Genomic DNA, 14,543 nt, shown 5'->3' with positions numbered 1-14,543 from the left:
GTGCTCCTTCAAAACTTTTGTGAGAGCTACTGCTAGCTCCGTGCGTGGTGCTATGTTGGTAGCGATGCTTGTGTGGAAATGAGGCGAATATGAAAACGCACACAGAATGTCAGTTAGTTTGCCAGGCTGTARGTAACCTTGTTTGATTTTATAGTAGGCATTAGGTCTGATGGCCCTCTTATTTGCAATGAAAGGGCACAAGCGATTGCTATCTTTCCCTATGTCATGAACGACTATTGAAATCAGTGTTATCTGTGTAATCAGCAYTGGCTACAGCAGCTGTTTCTCCTATTGTGTTTATTTTGGTGTGCAGGATTTATTAAACACAGATGCAGGAAACAGGTGTGCTGACTGAAGCCTAAACCTATAGCAAGCAGCTTGCCTGGGTCCTTCCCTGTACGCTGTGTCAGAGCCAGGTGCTGAAGTCGGACCCCCTGTTTTCCAGCCCAGCCTTATAACTATAAATGTGTTCTTTAATATCTTATTTTTGGAAAATATCACTCTATAGACATTATAATTAGGATGGTAGAAGTATTTCGCATTCAATATTTTAGATTGTAATCTCCCTTTGATAGCAACATTGCTCTTATGTCAAAGATGGAGAAATAGGGACAMAGTGCTTTGTCCAAGCTTCTCTGAATTAGGATCAGAGTCCTACAGCTCTAGACCATGGCCCCGGGTCAGTGCTATGAACTGTGTTGCTTGTTAGTGCTCGCTACTGCCAGTGAATTAAATAATAGCTTAGTGAAAAGAGAAAACTTAAGCAGGGCTGACAAGGGAGACAAGATATGCTTTGCAATGAGATTTGAAAACTGAGACAGTTGATTAGGTTGATATCACTGTACAGTCTAGAGATGCTAAACAACCAGCACTCCAAAGCTGTGCAAGTTGGAATATTGACCGGATGGAGCTGCTTCTCCTGAAATGCACCATAACCCTATAGCACTGCTGTGCTGCRTGGAGGGGAGTATTTTTGCACCGGAAAGAAGAAACAAGCTTTTCTCTCTGTCCCCCCAAGTCTTAGGGAAGCCCATGCACAACATGCGTACCCCACTTGGCTTTGTTTTGCAAAGAAGATAGAGCGGCAGAGAGGCAGAGTGAGATGCAGTGGAATGAAGAGAGGCTGCAGGTAACTTTGCCACTGTATCTGTACAATAAATGGATTTATGCAGTGAGGCTGTGTCTAGGGTGTGATGGGAAGAATTGCAGGAGGGCCAGGTTTGAATGCGTACCAAGGCTGTAGCGAGGCCTTGGTTCAGATGTCCTGCATGGAGGAGAGCTCAGGAGGTGAAGCAAGAGGCTCTGCAGCTCRTTCGGGCCGTGTTGATGAGTGGATCCAGGTCTAAGCTGAGGTGGATAACCTGCACTTGAGCTTTCCCCTTCCAGAAAACTCCAGGGAATGTCAGATGATAGTGTGGGAAGTGACCTCAACAGTAAGCTGAAAACTGCACTGAGCTGACAAATGATACAGGCATGGTGACAGCGAGACCATGGCATGCAAGCAGTCATGCACCAGACTCGGGAGAGGACGAGATGGAGAGCTGTGGATGCTGAAAGTTCTCGGAAAACTGGTTTTCCAGTGCATCAGTCTTGGCCACAACGTTCCATTTCCAGTTACGTTATTGGTGCTATGTTATGTGAAACTTTTAATCAGTCAGATGGAACTAAATTGTATCTATCGCATGTGACAAATCATTAGTTGGCATGTCAGACCAAGGAATAGGAAGGAAAGGGGGAGGCAGGGGAAAACTTTCAAAAAAAAAAAAAAAAAAAAAAAAAAAAAAAAAGTAGACCCTATATAAACAAAAATACCGAAAGCCACCTCTATAAATCATTGCTTAATAACTGTATCAACAAAAGGCAAGGCTATGCTGCTGAGATAAGGTGGTGAGGGTGGGGAAAGAGGCTAATTTTATTCTCTGTCCTACCAAAGTCCTGAGTATAATGAAAGGCTGCTGCTGCTGCTCTACGCCCACGCATGCACCTGCCTGCACTAGTGGGGCACCAGGAGTCCAAGAGGACCACGTCATGGTGAAACCTCCTTGTTTCGCGTGTGGAGGTATCGTCCACAGCTCCATTCCTCTCTGCAGACTGTGCCATCGCTCAGGGACCGCCTGGGTGGCGACAAGCAAGCCGAGCAGAGCTGTTTCTCTGGTGGAGGCTGGTCTGCTCCTTTTCAAACTTTGTTTTTTTCAAAAATGTGATTTTTTTTTTAAGGGATGGGAGATTAGAGGCTACTTTATGCATATCTTAGCTTCTAAGGTTTTGGATATCCTTAAAATAACAAATTTTCTTGGTTGCAAAAYGATGTCTCCTGAAGCACCCAGCTTTTCTGATGGCCTGGTTGCRTTTAACACTGCAGTAACCCTGTTCACCCTGTGATGATGTGCCTGCAAAGAGGATAAGGGCTCCCAGTCCAGCTCTCCCAGAGGTGCCACTGCCAATCCAGGGAGAGGTGTGTGCTCCAGGATCGCAGGCGCTGGCTCTGCTTGCTCTGCAGAGGGAGATGTGGTGGGTACGGTCTGAGTACTGAAGTCCTTCTGGAAAACGGACAGTGTTTCTGGCTGACTGGGCACACTGTTGAATTTATAGGGCTCTTCTGCCTTGGAAAGGAGCAGCAGAGAAGCAGGGGGGAAGCTCAGCACTGATTAATCTGCCAGCCTTGCTAATGTTGCCGTGGACACAGCCACTTTCCTTGTTGGCCAGCAGCAACTAAAATAATAAGACGCAGCGGAAGAAGGAGGGAGTACCAGCATGGGGCCAGTCGCAGAGCTGTTGGCAGTATTCAGATGAGGAGCCGATGGCATGATGAATGGCCGTGATGCAAAGATACGTGGTGATCGGAGCTCTAGGCGGGCAGGCAGATTAAGCAAGATGGTGCCTGACTAGTCTGAAGGTGACTTACACCAGAAGCCAGCTGCTAGATGTTAATCACTTTGTGTCCATCCCCCCCCCCCCCAATAATGTTCGCACTAGCTTGGCGGTGGGCACAACTGTTCTGCCCGCTGTCAGCAGATGCTGCTTTCATGTGTTGGCCTCGACCTGTGCGCTGCGTCGCACACCACTGACTGGGCTCTTGGGTCTGCAGAGCCAAAGGTAGAGGAGACCTTGTRAGGTCTCAGTCAGAGTGGGGTGAGCAATGTTGTGCTTCAGCCTCCAGAGCTGGGGGTGATGCATCTGTCCTGTCTGCATGTCCCTGTTCTGACTCCCCGTGTCCCCACTGATCACCACTGCGTGGGCTGAATGACTCTTCTGTCACGCTGAGGTTTGAACGTAAACTTGCTTGTCAACCTCTGCAGGGGTCTTTTTCCAAATTTCATCTCCCTCTTGGCCATCGCGGTGCCTGTGCCTGTGCAGCTCCATCCCAGCACCCATGGCCTTGTGGCCTTGCCTAAGGCAGAGCACGGAGGGAGCCCGGGAGACGCGTGCATGCTGTCGTGAGATGGGGTGGTCTTGGCTACCTCTGCAGACCCTGCTGCAGCTGGAATGAGTAGGCATAAACTCTGGGTGAGGAGTTTGAACCTAAGTGACCTGCCCAAACATATGTATAGTATCTGGTGATTTTAAAAAACAAAAAAACACTTATGTACTCTGTTTTAAATGTTAAAGTTCCCTCTTTTAGGAGGAGGGAGGAAGTGGATGTAGAAAGTATCTAGGCTAAACTGGCTGCTGTAAATGTGTGCATTAACTCAAGCGAGCAGGCTTTCAAAGGTCTGTATGTTAACAGGAGCATATTTACCTGCGGGAAACTTAAGTAACCACCGAATGYAGTATTTCACAGTGGTTTTTAACCTTTATGTTAAGTCCAGGTCCATGGTGGACTTGGGTTTAGGCCCAGTCCTTCCATTTTCATGGACATGCTGGCATACCACAGTCAGAGTAAGTGGTATTTCTCCTTTTGATATGCTGGATGTATACTGTATACAGCTACCTGCGAAGGCAGCCCTGAGAAGAATTGGTTGCATAAATATCAAAGTATCTCTTGTTGGATCCCAATCTTCCTGGTCGTTATGGAGAGGTGATCCTTGGGCATCTGTAACACCATCACATCAAAGCCTTCTGAATGAGCCTTCTGCTTACGAATGAGTAAAACACTTTTAATTTTGTAGGAGTTGAATGTTAATAGCATCTCCAACACCAGACTTGGTATATAGGACGTTATGGATATCATCTGGTGTTTCCAGCTAACCAGGGGCRCTGTCCTTTCTGTCTGTTTCATCCAAGGACAAAAGTAATTCATTAGGATAGCAAATTGCCTTCCACTCTTTCAAATTAGCATTAGAGTATTACTGTAGAAATAATCTATGCTATTGGGATTATGGCAATGAAATAGCTAAAATAAAAGCTGTTTTCTGAACTAATATTGAGAGAAGATGAGACATATGCRTGAGAGGCATTATTAAATAATTGCAGTATTTATATTTTTAAAAGAGGTTCCTTTTCCTCAGGAAGGGTGATGTTCATCCACCTTGCAAGGAGTTTCCTTAGAGGATTTGAGTGAAGCTTTAAGAGCAAAGTGAAAAGAAACACACCAGCATGGGAAGCTCAAAAACGAGGCACTTGAGGGATTCCAAAGAGTTATCATTAATCCCCTCCTACCTCGAGGGCATTCCTGTGCGGCTGTCAAAATGATACACATGCAGCTGTCAGGGACCTTGCTGCATCTCTAGGTTTGATAGACTTTGCTCTGGGGACAGCTAGACCTCCAGCTGCTCAGCATGGCGGTTTGGTTTCCTCAGCAAATGTGCTCCGCTGTGCTAAGACCTTCATTGTACTCATGGCTCAGCAAAGCATGTAGTAAGGCATACTTATACCTGAGGGCTGTGTGTGTGTGTATGCATGTATATGTGTATATATTTTTTGTGTATTTGCATACAGGTATATACATATATCTATAAATACACCCTAATTATAGGGTAAATATACCCTATAAATGCAGAGAAGAGGCCAGAGGCATGTCAGTTTAGCTTGGTGGTGAGACCTCAAAGYTCATATGTGCAAACAGCATTACAGCTCCTTGGAGCAGTATGCTCACCCCAACATGTGTTGTAAGCRTATACCCCAAATGCGTAAAAGCAGGCAAAGAGCGAGGCAGAAATATTCCCCAGGAAGCACAGAGAAGTCTTCAAAGCGGGCAGCAGCTTAGCAGCAGGGCTGAGGATGGGGAGTGCTCCCCAGAGAGCTGCTTGGAGGAGCAGCTGGCTGGGCCGGGCGAGGGAGGGCTCCTGGGAAGGCAGCGAGCTTCCTCAAACACAGCAGAGCTGGCTTGGTCCTGAATACCTTGTCAGCTAGGGCATCCTAGAGATTCAGGGTATCAAAAACCAATCTAATTGACAAGATATTCACACTGATTTTTGAAAATGCTGTGTGGGTGTGATAAAAGAGCAGATACCTGGAGGATGACAGAACTGTATGAAATACTTGTTTGGCTTTGTTCAGTTGGGGTTGAGTAAAAAAGATSAGAGAAACAAAAAGACTATTTGAATACTGTCATGATTCTTAACAGCTCAAGACTTGCTCAGACCACCAAACCTGTACTGAATTTCATAGCCTCCCTTTGCATCCCAGGGAACAACACATGCGATGGTTACTGAGACAATATCTGATGTCTGCAGACAAAATGTTTGTTTATTTTTATATATTAAAAAAAAATGAGCTGGAAGTATGGCTCATGGGTGCAAAATGAGAAAGAGGACAGATATTTCCAAAGCTGCTGCCAATCCCCTTACATGGGCAAGATTTGACTACCACTGTCTATTTGAGAGGGGTGCATGACTCAACATGTGAATCTGAACAGAATTGTATTCACAGGTTTGAGTTCATTAAGATTCCCAAGTTCCAAAAATATGAGTCTTTCAAGAAATGTGCCTCAAAGAGGCCAGGGAGCGATTAAAAAAATTACCCTCTGAAATAGTGGAAGAGGTTGTGAAAGAACTAAAAGCTTGGCATTTTGCGAGTTGGATAAATCTCAAGTTTCTCTTCTGTATATCTGAGATTGTAAATTTGGAGAGAGACTGCTGCAGGAAGATTAAAGTTCTCTTGCCATATGAGGACTTGAGTCTTTGCTCAAATACAGGCATGTTTTTGAGATGATTTTCTTTGGTAGACAATTCTAAAGCCAAGTCTCTCAATTTCTTAACAAAAGTTCTGAAAGAATTAAGTGCATGTTCAATAGACAGGATTTAGAGAAACTGAAACCAGTTGTATGTCTTCAGAAAGAGATGCCTAATTGGAATTTTTAAATCTGGTGCTCTCAGCAGGGGTACAGCTGTTCCAGAGCAGCTGGAGTAGATGCTGCAAGACCTGCACTTGCAGGACTGAGGCCAGAGCATTAGCAGATCTGTTCCCCCAAATATTTGAGTTTTCAGATAATGCATTTGAAAATATAAAGCATGTTTGGATTTTATTTGTTTGGTTGATCAAAATGTGTGCGTGCTGCTTTTTGAGGCTAGATGTTGCAGCAGCACGAAGTTCAAACAGGAGTTTCCCCCTCGCGAGCACCGTGATGGGATGGGGAGAAGCTGCTGCCCTCCTGAACCAGCTCGTCTGAAGCCAATGCCTCTGGCTGCGGTGTAGCTATACCCTAGCGTAGGTTGAAAGGATAAAGTTATTCTTACGCAGGATGATCCTTGCCTTTTTTTTTTAAATAGTATTCACTTGGCCCTCAGCCAAGAAAGGCACTAGATAGCCGGCTTTTTAAGATGCAGTTTACTTGAAGGTTCAGTTAGGCTAATAGGAAGGGAAGTTAAATTAACCGTGAGCATCTGTCAGGATCCCCTGACCAGAAAATTAAAAGGTCTTCATGAGAACTTCATACCTTCTTTGGGAAAGGCTGCGAGGTAACTTTGGCTCCTGACCTGTGCACTGCTCATGASCCCGTTCAAGTGCAATTCCCGTGCTGGGGTTGTGCTAGACAGCAGTGGTTGGCTGTGAGATGAGCGGGCTACCAGGGTGACTGAAGCAGCAGATAAGTGGTGSTGAGGGCCTTCTAAGCTCCTGTGGGACACAGGAGAAGCCAGGGGGTGACTGTCACYGCCTTTCTGTGAGTCAGCTCCCTTAGAGAACTGAAGGGGGTCTACTAGGTGCTGTGCAGCTCTTGGCCATGGGTTTGGGTATGTGATTTCCAGCAGCTCGGAAGGACAACCCCTCTTGTGCGTGCCAAAGAAGTTGGGCTACAACAGATACGACCTGCTGGGCTCTGTCACCAAGTGTGATTATTCCAAACGAGGAACAATATCCATGGCAGCTGACCACCTTCCCAAAGGGAAGGTCCATGAAGATGGACAAACTGTATTCAAGTGTTTGCTTGAATCTCTTGAATCTTCACAATTAAATACTCCTTACCCCCTGGCATCTCCCAGTCTTCTAAGGGAGGGTGAGGAAGCCAATGCTGCTGGCACCCTTGACATTTGTGTTACCTCCCCTGGGAATGAATGTGGCAGCTCATTCTTGCATGAGGTTGTCACACTGCCTGTAAACTCCTCACTGCACGCTATGTTGCGGAAGATTGGGTCCAAACCAAAGTTTTTTGAAATTTGATTTTTTTTTTCTCGGCAAAACCTGCAGTTTCATGGCTTTGTCACAGAATTGTCTAAAAATATGTATAGTCTGGGAAGTTGGTCTCATTTCAATGTTCTAAAAGGGCAAAAATCAACTAATTTTGCTGGTTCCAACTTTTTGCTTTGAATTTTCTCTCAATTTAAAATTTTAAAACATACATAATGTCCCAATTAAATCTTTTTTTTAGGTGCAATGAATTTTAGATGTAAAAAATATTTTAAAAAAAATCAGTTTGAGTTGATCTGAAATTTTGTCTCCTGAGTCTGTAGAACTGGTAGCAATGCTAAAATCAGTGGGGGCCAGTGCTTTAACTTGGAGCAAGGCTTTGTAGGAGGAGAGGGTGAGCAAGCTGCCGTGGTGGGCTTGGAGGTCTCCAAGCCTCTAGGACAGAGTGGTGAAAACAGGGCCCAAGTGCAGTACTGAGAAAGTTAGATTTGTATCACTGGCTGAAGGCTTAATTTCTCTGCTGAAAGATGGCTTTTGGGAGGAGCTGCTCTCCTCCCACTCAGGTCTGTGGGACTTGCAGTTGTGGCTGGCCCYATCCTGGGCAGATGAGGGCAGAGCTATGGTGTTGCCGCTGGCACGGCCAGGCCTTGGATCCTCCTCCCCCCGCTGCCARTAACACACAGACGAGTGCTGCATCATTTCCAAATGTCCATGCACCTGAAACTAGTGACCTAAGTAGGCAGGAGATGGACAGGGTCAGGATACTATCAGGAATTTGGAGTTAACTGCATTAGCTTGGGTTGTGCTCTAAAGCACCCAGTACCAGCCTTCTGCAAGAGATCGAAGTRCTCAGGGCTCAGCTGGAGGCGAAGGTCAGCAACTGCTTTTTTTCATACTGTTTTTTTTTCTGCATTCAAACATACAAATGAAGTCTTTTCTCTCAATTAAAAGTTAAGGTCAGAGTAAGAATATTGATACAGTGGAGGAAAATGTTACTTGAAAAGTGTCACAGAGTAATCTAGGAAATTGAGTATTTTCTGAAAAGCTGTAAAATGGCTAACGCTTGCATGCCCGCTCTTTTCTTGCCGAGAAAGATTTCAGATTTTTCAGATGTTGGAAAACAYAGACAAAGACCGGCTGTGCATGTAGCCTGTTAGCTCTTCTTCAGAGCTGGTAACTGCTCATAAAACKAAAGCAAACACTCCAAACTGGCCTCGTCTAAACCATCCTGCATCGCTTCTGTTATTTGTCTACTAATATGGGACCAGCTGTCTAGTTGGAGAAACAGAAGCATCACATTACAGAAATCATGGGAAATACAGACTGGGAGGCCCCTTAGGGTCACCTGGTCCATCTGCTGCCCCACAGCAGGTTTAGCTCTACCTAAAACACTTCCATCTAAATTGTCTAATCTGTTTTTAAAAATCATCTGTGATGTAGTGATGGTGATTCCCCAATTGCCCACAAATAGGTAAAAAGTAAATTACGTGTTTCATGAAAAAATAAAACTATTCAGCTATTATCTGAATAAACTTCTATCAGGTTAATCCGACACATAGCCTCAGTGCAGTCGCTGTGTATGTGGTTCGCTCTTTACCTCGTACATAGGGTAGTAGGGACTGAACTCTGCGGCGTGGTGTGCCCTCCTGTCCTGTGCCTTCTCCTCCACCCCACGCTGGGTCTGCAAGCTGGAGCCCCGGCAAGAGCATCCCTCTCCTCGTCCCCCATGGGGAGAGGGTTGCCACAGGTTCCTGGTCAAGGGTCTACTGAGGTCTGGGTCCGGTTATTCCTGCCCCCACCACGTCTTGCGAATGGCACCAAAGCGTCCTCCGCAAACCAGCACCCTACCAGACCATTACGGCCACGGTCTGCTGGGGCAACAGCGAGCGCTGTCAGCCTGGCACCTCGCTGCGTTCAGATCAGTCAGTGCCAGATTAATAGAAACACGCAAGCGCCTGCTTTGTACCCCCATTATTTATTTTATCCTGTTAATATTATGACAATATCCACTCTTAATTTCAGACAAATTAGCTGAAGTCCTAAATACTACCGTAGGAATCGCAAGGCGGGTGCAAAGGGAGAGTATATGTAAACAGCTGAGATAAAACAGCGGGAAGAAATCTTTGTGCAAAGGGGCAATTCGGAGCTAATCCCAGGTCTTGCTGCAGGGCAGTGGCCTGAATGCCCCCTCATTTACAGCAGAAGAGCTGTTGGCTCTTGGTCACTGCTATTTATGCAGTTTCTCAACTGTATTATTCATAGTATGTTTTTTTTTTTTTTTGAGTCCTTCCATCCCCCCCCCCCCAAACCTGTGTACTTCATAGGAAGGCAGGAGACAAATAGGCAATGAAAAGGGGCAAGGATAAACTAGTCAATAGGCCTGACTGCTTTAACACAGCTTTACACATACAGCCTGACTTAAATTGACAGCTTTAAGGAAAAAGGGAATCAACCTTCTTCAATTTATTCTGATTTATAYAGTTTGGGGCATTAGCACAAAGGAATACAAATTGGAGAATATTAAATAAAAAAAGAAATCCTCAATCTTCTTGGCTGAACAGTAGGAAAATCTGTGATTCCAGTGATAACTGGAATAACTGTAACAGTATAAACTTGCTTATCCGTATCTGSTAACACAGGCTTTGCCAGCAGCTCTGTATATGAGCTGGGCTTTCTTCACGGCCTCATCTTCCAGTACGGTCTGAGGTTAAAACTTCCTGATTTACAAGACACAGCCTGATCCCCCTCAAAGCAGATCTTCAATGAACGAATCTTTATTCTACTGGGCCTTACGTAGTGTGTCTAAAGAAACCAGTTGTCGGTGCTTCGGTGTTTGCATCCAGTCTGTTACGTACTGCACGCTCTGCTTTCCTGCCTGCGTTAACGTTTTAGCAGCTAAGCAGGGAACATCTTTCTACTGTCACATATTAAGCAAAACTGGTATTGGCCACGTTAACAGCCTCCGCTCTTGCGGATAAAAGCTCGCTACGTCCAGAGAGCGGGTGCGTGCGGATTGCTCGTTTCCTAACCCACGACTCGGGAGTTTCTTTTATGGTGTTGCCTTTTGGCCTCGCTTAAGAAGAGTTAAAACTAGAGAAGGACACAAGTCAAAAGATTGCTGTCTCTTTCTCTCAGTGACTCGTCCTCCTGTTCGGTAATTGAGTTGATTTTTGAATGAAGATTTTTCTCTAGGTTTTTGAAATCCCTTTCAGAATAAGTCTAAAGAGAGAGAGAGAGAGAATTAAAGATTAGAAGTTCCTGGTGGCAGAGACCTTCAGCTAAAATCCTACCATTACACCCCAAATTTTTACAGAAGCTTTTTAATGTCTGTGTGAGTATCCAGAAGTACAAAATCTCTATGAGAGAGCTTAACTTAGCCAGTATTCTCAAATAAATCATGAGGCGCTTTGGATAAATATATTAAAAAAAAAAAAAAAAACATTTTCCCCCCTTTTCTATACATCACCAGAAAATTGTAATTAAATAAATTACTGTTGACTTCAACATAGCTGCAGACTGTCCAGGAAATAACAGAGCAAACAAATCTTTTATCTAAAAAGTGGAAATTTCACTAAGAAACAACTACTGAAGCACTTTTTGATAAGCATAATTTGCAGTTCAAAGGCACTTGCCTTTTGAAATCTCTGCTTTGATTCATGTCAGATGCAGAGGCAGYGATACATGGCATGACATGTATCAATTAACTCATAACATAAAAAGATATGACTTTTTTTAATGGAGGGGATCAAAAAGCAAATACTATTTTATTGTAAAAATTAGCTTGAGAAACCGTTTTACATAGCTGTCAAATATCTGCCCTTGATTACCAGACAAGTCAACTGAATGGAGGATTTTCAAATTCAGTTTTTGCCTGTTCCTGATGCTTTGCTTTTTTTAAGGTATTTTATTTTTTAATGTTTCTGGTGTTACTTATAGAACTATTTTCCCCTGTTTTTAAGATATCTTCTATTTGTATTTCTCTGCTGACTTCAATATGCCATTTTGATAATTTTCTTTGGGACCAGTCAACTTGTCTCCTGCAGCGTATTCCAATTGAGAGGTTTTGAAGTGGTTTTGTTTTGTTTTTGATAGAAATACCCACTGGTATAAGTGAGTTTAAAATCAAGCTGTGAAAATAACTGTACAGGCTAATAATAATCCTATGTTACCATTTCTTTGTCTAGAACAGTGGCTCGAGGTTTTAACTATATCCCAGGTTTTTCTCCAGGATTTGTTCCTGGCACAGCGTTTTCTCTCTCTTYCCCCTTACTGTGCTGACAGCTTTGACCTGTGACTGCCTCGGTGCAGTTTGTGGAGAGCAAGTTTCTGCAGCCAGGAGCATGTTGGAGGCCTTGGTGGAAGAGGAAGGATGTACTCCAGAAAAGCAGATGTTCAAAGCAGCCATAGCCACTGCGTTGGGCAGAATGACTCAGCTTTCTGGGCGTGAATATGCCGCTATAAATGCAGTTTAACTCGTTGTTTCCATGAAGCTGATGAGTTGACAGTCATACTTTGACATCTGGTATTGCCTCGTGAAAACTTCCATCAACTTTAGTGGGCCGTTTGCTCAGGAAAGGGAGGAACAAAGCCAGCTCATCTTTCTTCTGTGCTATGCTGCTGCACAAGTGAGGCACTTAAAAGCACTGTGTAAACATTTGATGAGGAAGGGTCCCTGCTCCCAGGAGCTTTGCACGGGAGAGACCAGGTGGAAGGTGAACAGAGGCAGCCAGGGGTGATGTGACCAATGGAAAGATGTCCCTAGTTCAAGGGCAGACCCTGCTCTGATGCCCCTGCAGGGCCAAAGGCCTCCTGTAAGTCACTTATCCTTTGCTCATCAAAAAGCAGCTCTGCTTTCTAGTATATCGTGACATTGGGGAGCGCACTGTCTGCTGTATTGGGACAGAAGATGCTGCTAATCTAAAAAGTGTGTAGATGCTACAAAACATTTGGGGAAAATTATTTATTTCATATACAAGCCAACTTTGTGCTATCTAACCTGCAATTGTTTTCTATTAGTATTTTACTAGAAAAACTTTGAGTAGCTGTAAGATTGAATGATCAGTATACAGTAGATAACTAACTTTTTTTTTTTTTGATTAGTTGATTTGGGAAGTCTGGTTCTAAAAACCACGATAATACAGTTGGAGATGAAAATCATACTATACATGTGTACTCAAAACTAATTTATACAACTCATAATTTGATATTAAAAGTAATTTGCAGACAGGGAATGATTTATCAGAAAGATTCATTAGACAGTACAGAAGAAAACCTCCATCCAAGTGTGTTCCAAGCTTTGTGAAAGATGATTCAGAAAATGGAAAGAAGGAGCATCAGGGATATTTCTTCTTTTTTGTACGTGCGCAAACTTGTTTGGGCATGCACCCCTTTCTCCTCATAACCCAAAATCTTTGCCGTATAGGTATATCATAATAAACAAGACTATTGTCACCCATCTAACCACCGGGTAGGACATCCTGCAGGTAAAAGATCTACATGTCATCAAATCCTGTATTGAATGGTTCTCCTTTAATCGTTTTCAGTTTGTCTCAAAGTCTAGCTTACCTCTAAGCATCTCTTTTATGCTGGTACCACCAAACTATCACTTATGATACAGGATTATGAAGTGGGATCACTTATTCTGTCAACTCCACGCTGGCAGTTTGGGTTCRCATCGATACTTCCAGGAGAGCAGGTGCTTTATTAGTTACAGAGATTCATTGTGCACCCAGAAACTGTCCTCTGCACCCTGCTTTTATAATGGGATTCAATACAGCTGAGCACATACAACCTCTACAATATATATGAAATACAAGATGATGATAGGACCAGGATAAACTCTCTGATTATTTATAGTGTACATAGTGAATCAGAAATACACAGATGCTTTGCAAGATAGGGGAGAAAAAGGGGAGAGAAAATGTATTTAAGGTCCACCACGAAGGCCTACTAAACTCTGCTTAAAGGATTTTTATCCTTGCCGAATCTGTGTAATCCTCACCACAGGCCTGAATGCAATTACTACTTCAGTATATTTCCAAGCTGGACTTCAGTTAAATTCTTAACATTACAGTCAAAAGGAGGAAGAARAAAMTAAAACAAACCCAATTTACTATTTTTTAGTAACCTCCAGATAATGGACTGACAGCAATCCCCCARCCCAGAACAGCTTGATCCGTTTGTTTTTACTCACCTCCATCTGCCTCTTGGATATTTAAAGCAAAGGCTCATTTTGTCCTGCAGGTTCGGTGCTGCTGCTCAGTACTGTCTTGCCTGATCATAAAAGGGCTCCTGACCAAAAGGAAGAGGAAAGCGGTACGTAAGACAAACACAGAAGCCCAAGAGGAAAGCTACACCCTAAAGACTAGCACTAACAGCAACTGAGAGACAGGCAAAGAGRGAACACTCCCAGTTACTAACTTTTTCCGTTGATACATCTGCTACAGTACAGTTTTGCTCCAAACTTTCTCTTCCTTCTTGCAAGCAATGCTTTGCTCTATGCATAGACCTCAGATAAACTGTGAATGTTTTTTGTTTGGTTTTGGCTTTATTTTTGTTTTGTTCGGAGCGAGGAAGCAAATCATTGAAATATGAACTAGAGCCTCAGGTGACCACTTTAAAAACGTAGTGCTAGGCAGTCATTATTACAGGGTGCATTTGTCCATTTTTCTTTTTCTTTTATTTTTTTTTCTTTCTTTCTTTCTTTCTTTTTCTTTTCTTTTTTTTAATTCAGAAGTCTTGAGTGGAAGCAAATCATATTTGAAATAACCACCTTATGGGACTTTCTGGCCAGAGAGCTTTAGTATAGGGGAGGGGAATGCTTAGATGATTAATAACTCAATTTTTTAAGAGCTTAATGGGCAGACAGGGAAAATATGCTAAACTGTCCTCGCCTCAGAGGTGTTTCTAATGCCAAAAAGAACTGTATCRAGGAGATTTTGTGATTTCACCTCTAAAGACTTTGAGACTAGAGACACATGCAGAAGGGCGAGGTGGGATTTCCTGCAACAGAAGAAACTGCTGCTCTCTGCACTCAA

General features: G+C 43.6%; 1 protein-coding gene across 4 annotated transcripts in view; it reads right to left on the bottom strand.

Moving 5' to 3' along the window:
- Nucleotides 1-13,899, bottom strand: part of LOC146597951 (calcium-activated potassium channel subunit beta-2) — a 153,939-nt gene extending 140,040 nt beyond the window's left edge. For all 4 annotated transcript variants that reach the window (XM_085301205.1, XM_085301206.1, XM_085301207.1 and 1 more), the window contains exon 1: nt 13,700-13,899. In XM_085301205.1, coding sequence (XP_085157331.1) covers nt 13,700-13,737 — 38 coding nt within the window. In that variant the 5' untranslated portion in view covers nt 13,738-13,899. The remainder of the gene's footprint in view (nt 1-13,699) is intronic.
- Between the last annotated feature and the right edge of the window lie 644 nt (nt 13,900-14,543).

This window comes from Rhea americana, unplaced genomic scaffold (genome assembly GCF_003343005.1).
Source record: "Rhea americana isolate MKP2758 unplaced genomic scaffold, rheAme1 scaffold_174, whole genome shotgun sequence".
Taxonomy (NCBI): domain Eukaryota; kingdom Metazoa; phylum Chordata; class Aves; order Rheiformes; family Rheidae; genus Rhea; species Rhea americana.
This window is presented reverse-complemented; position numbering and strand designations above follow the sequence as displayed.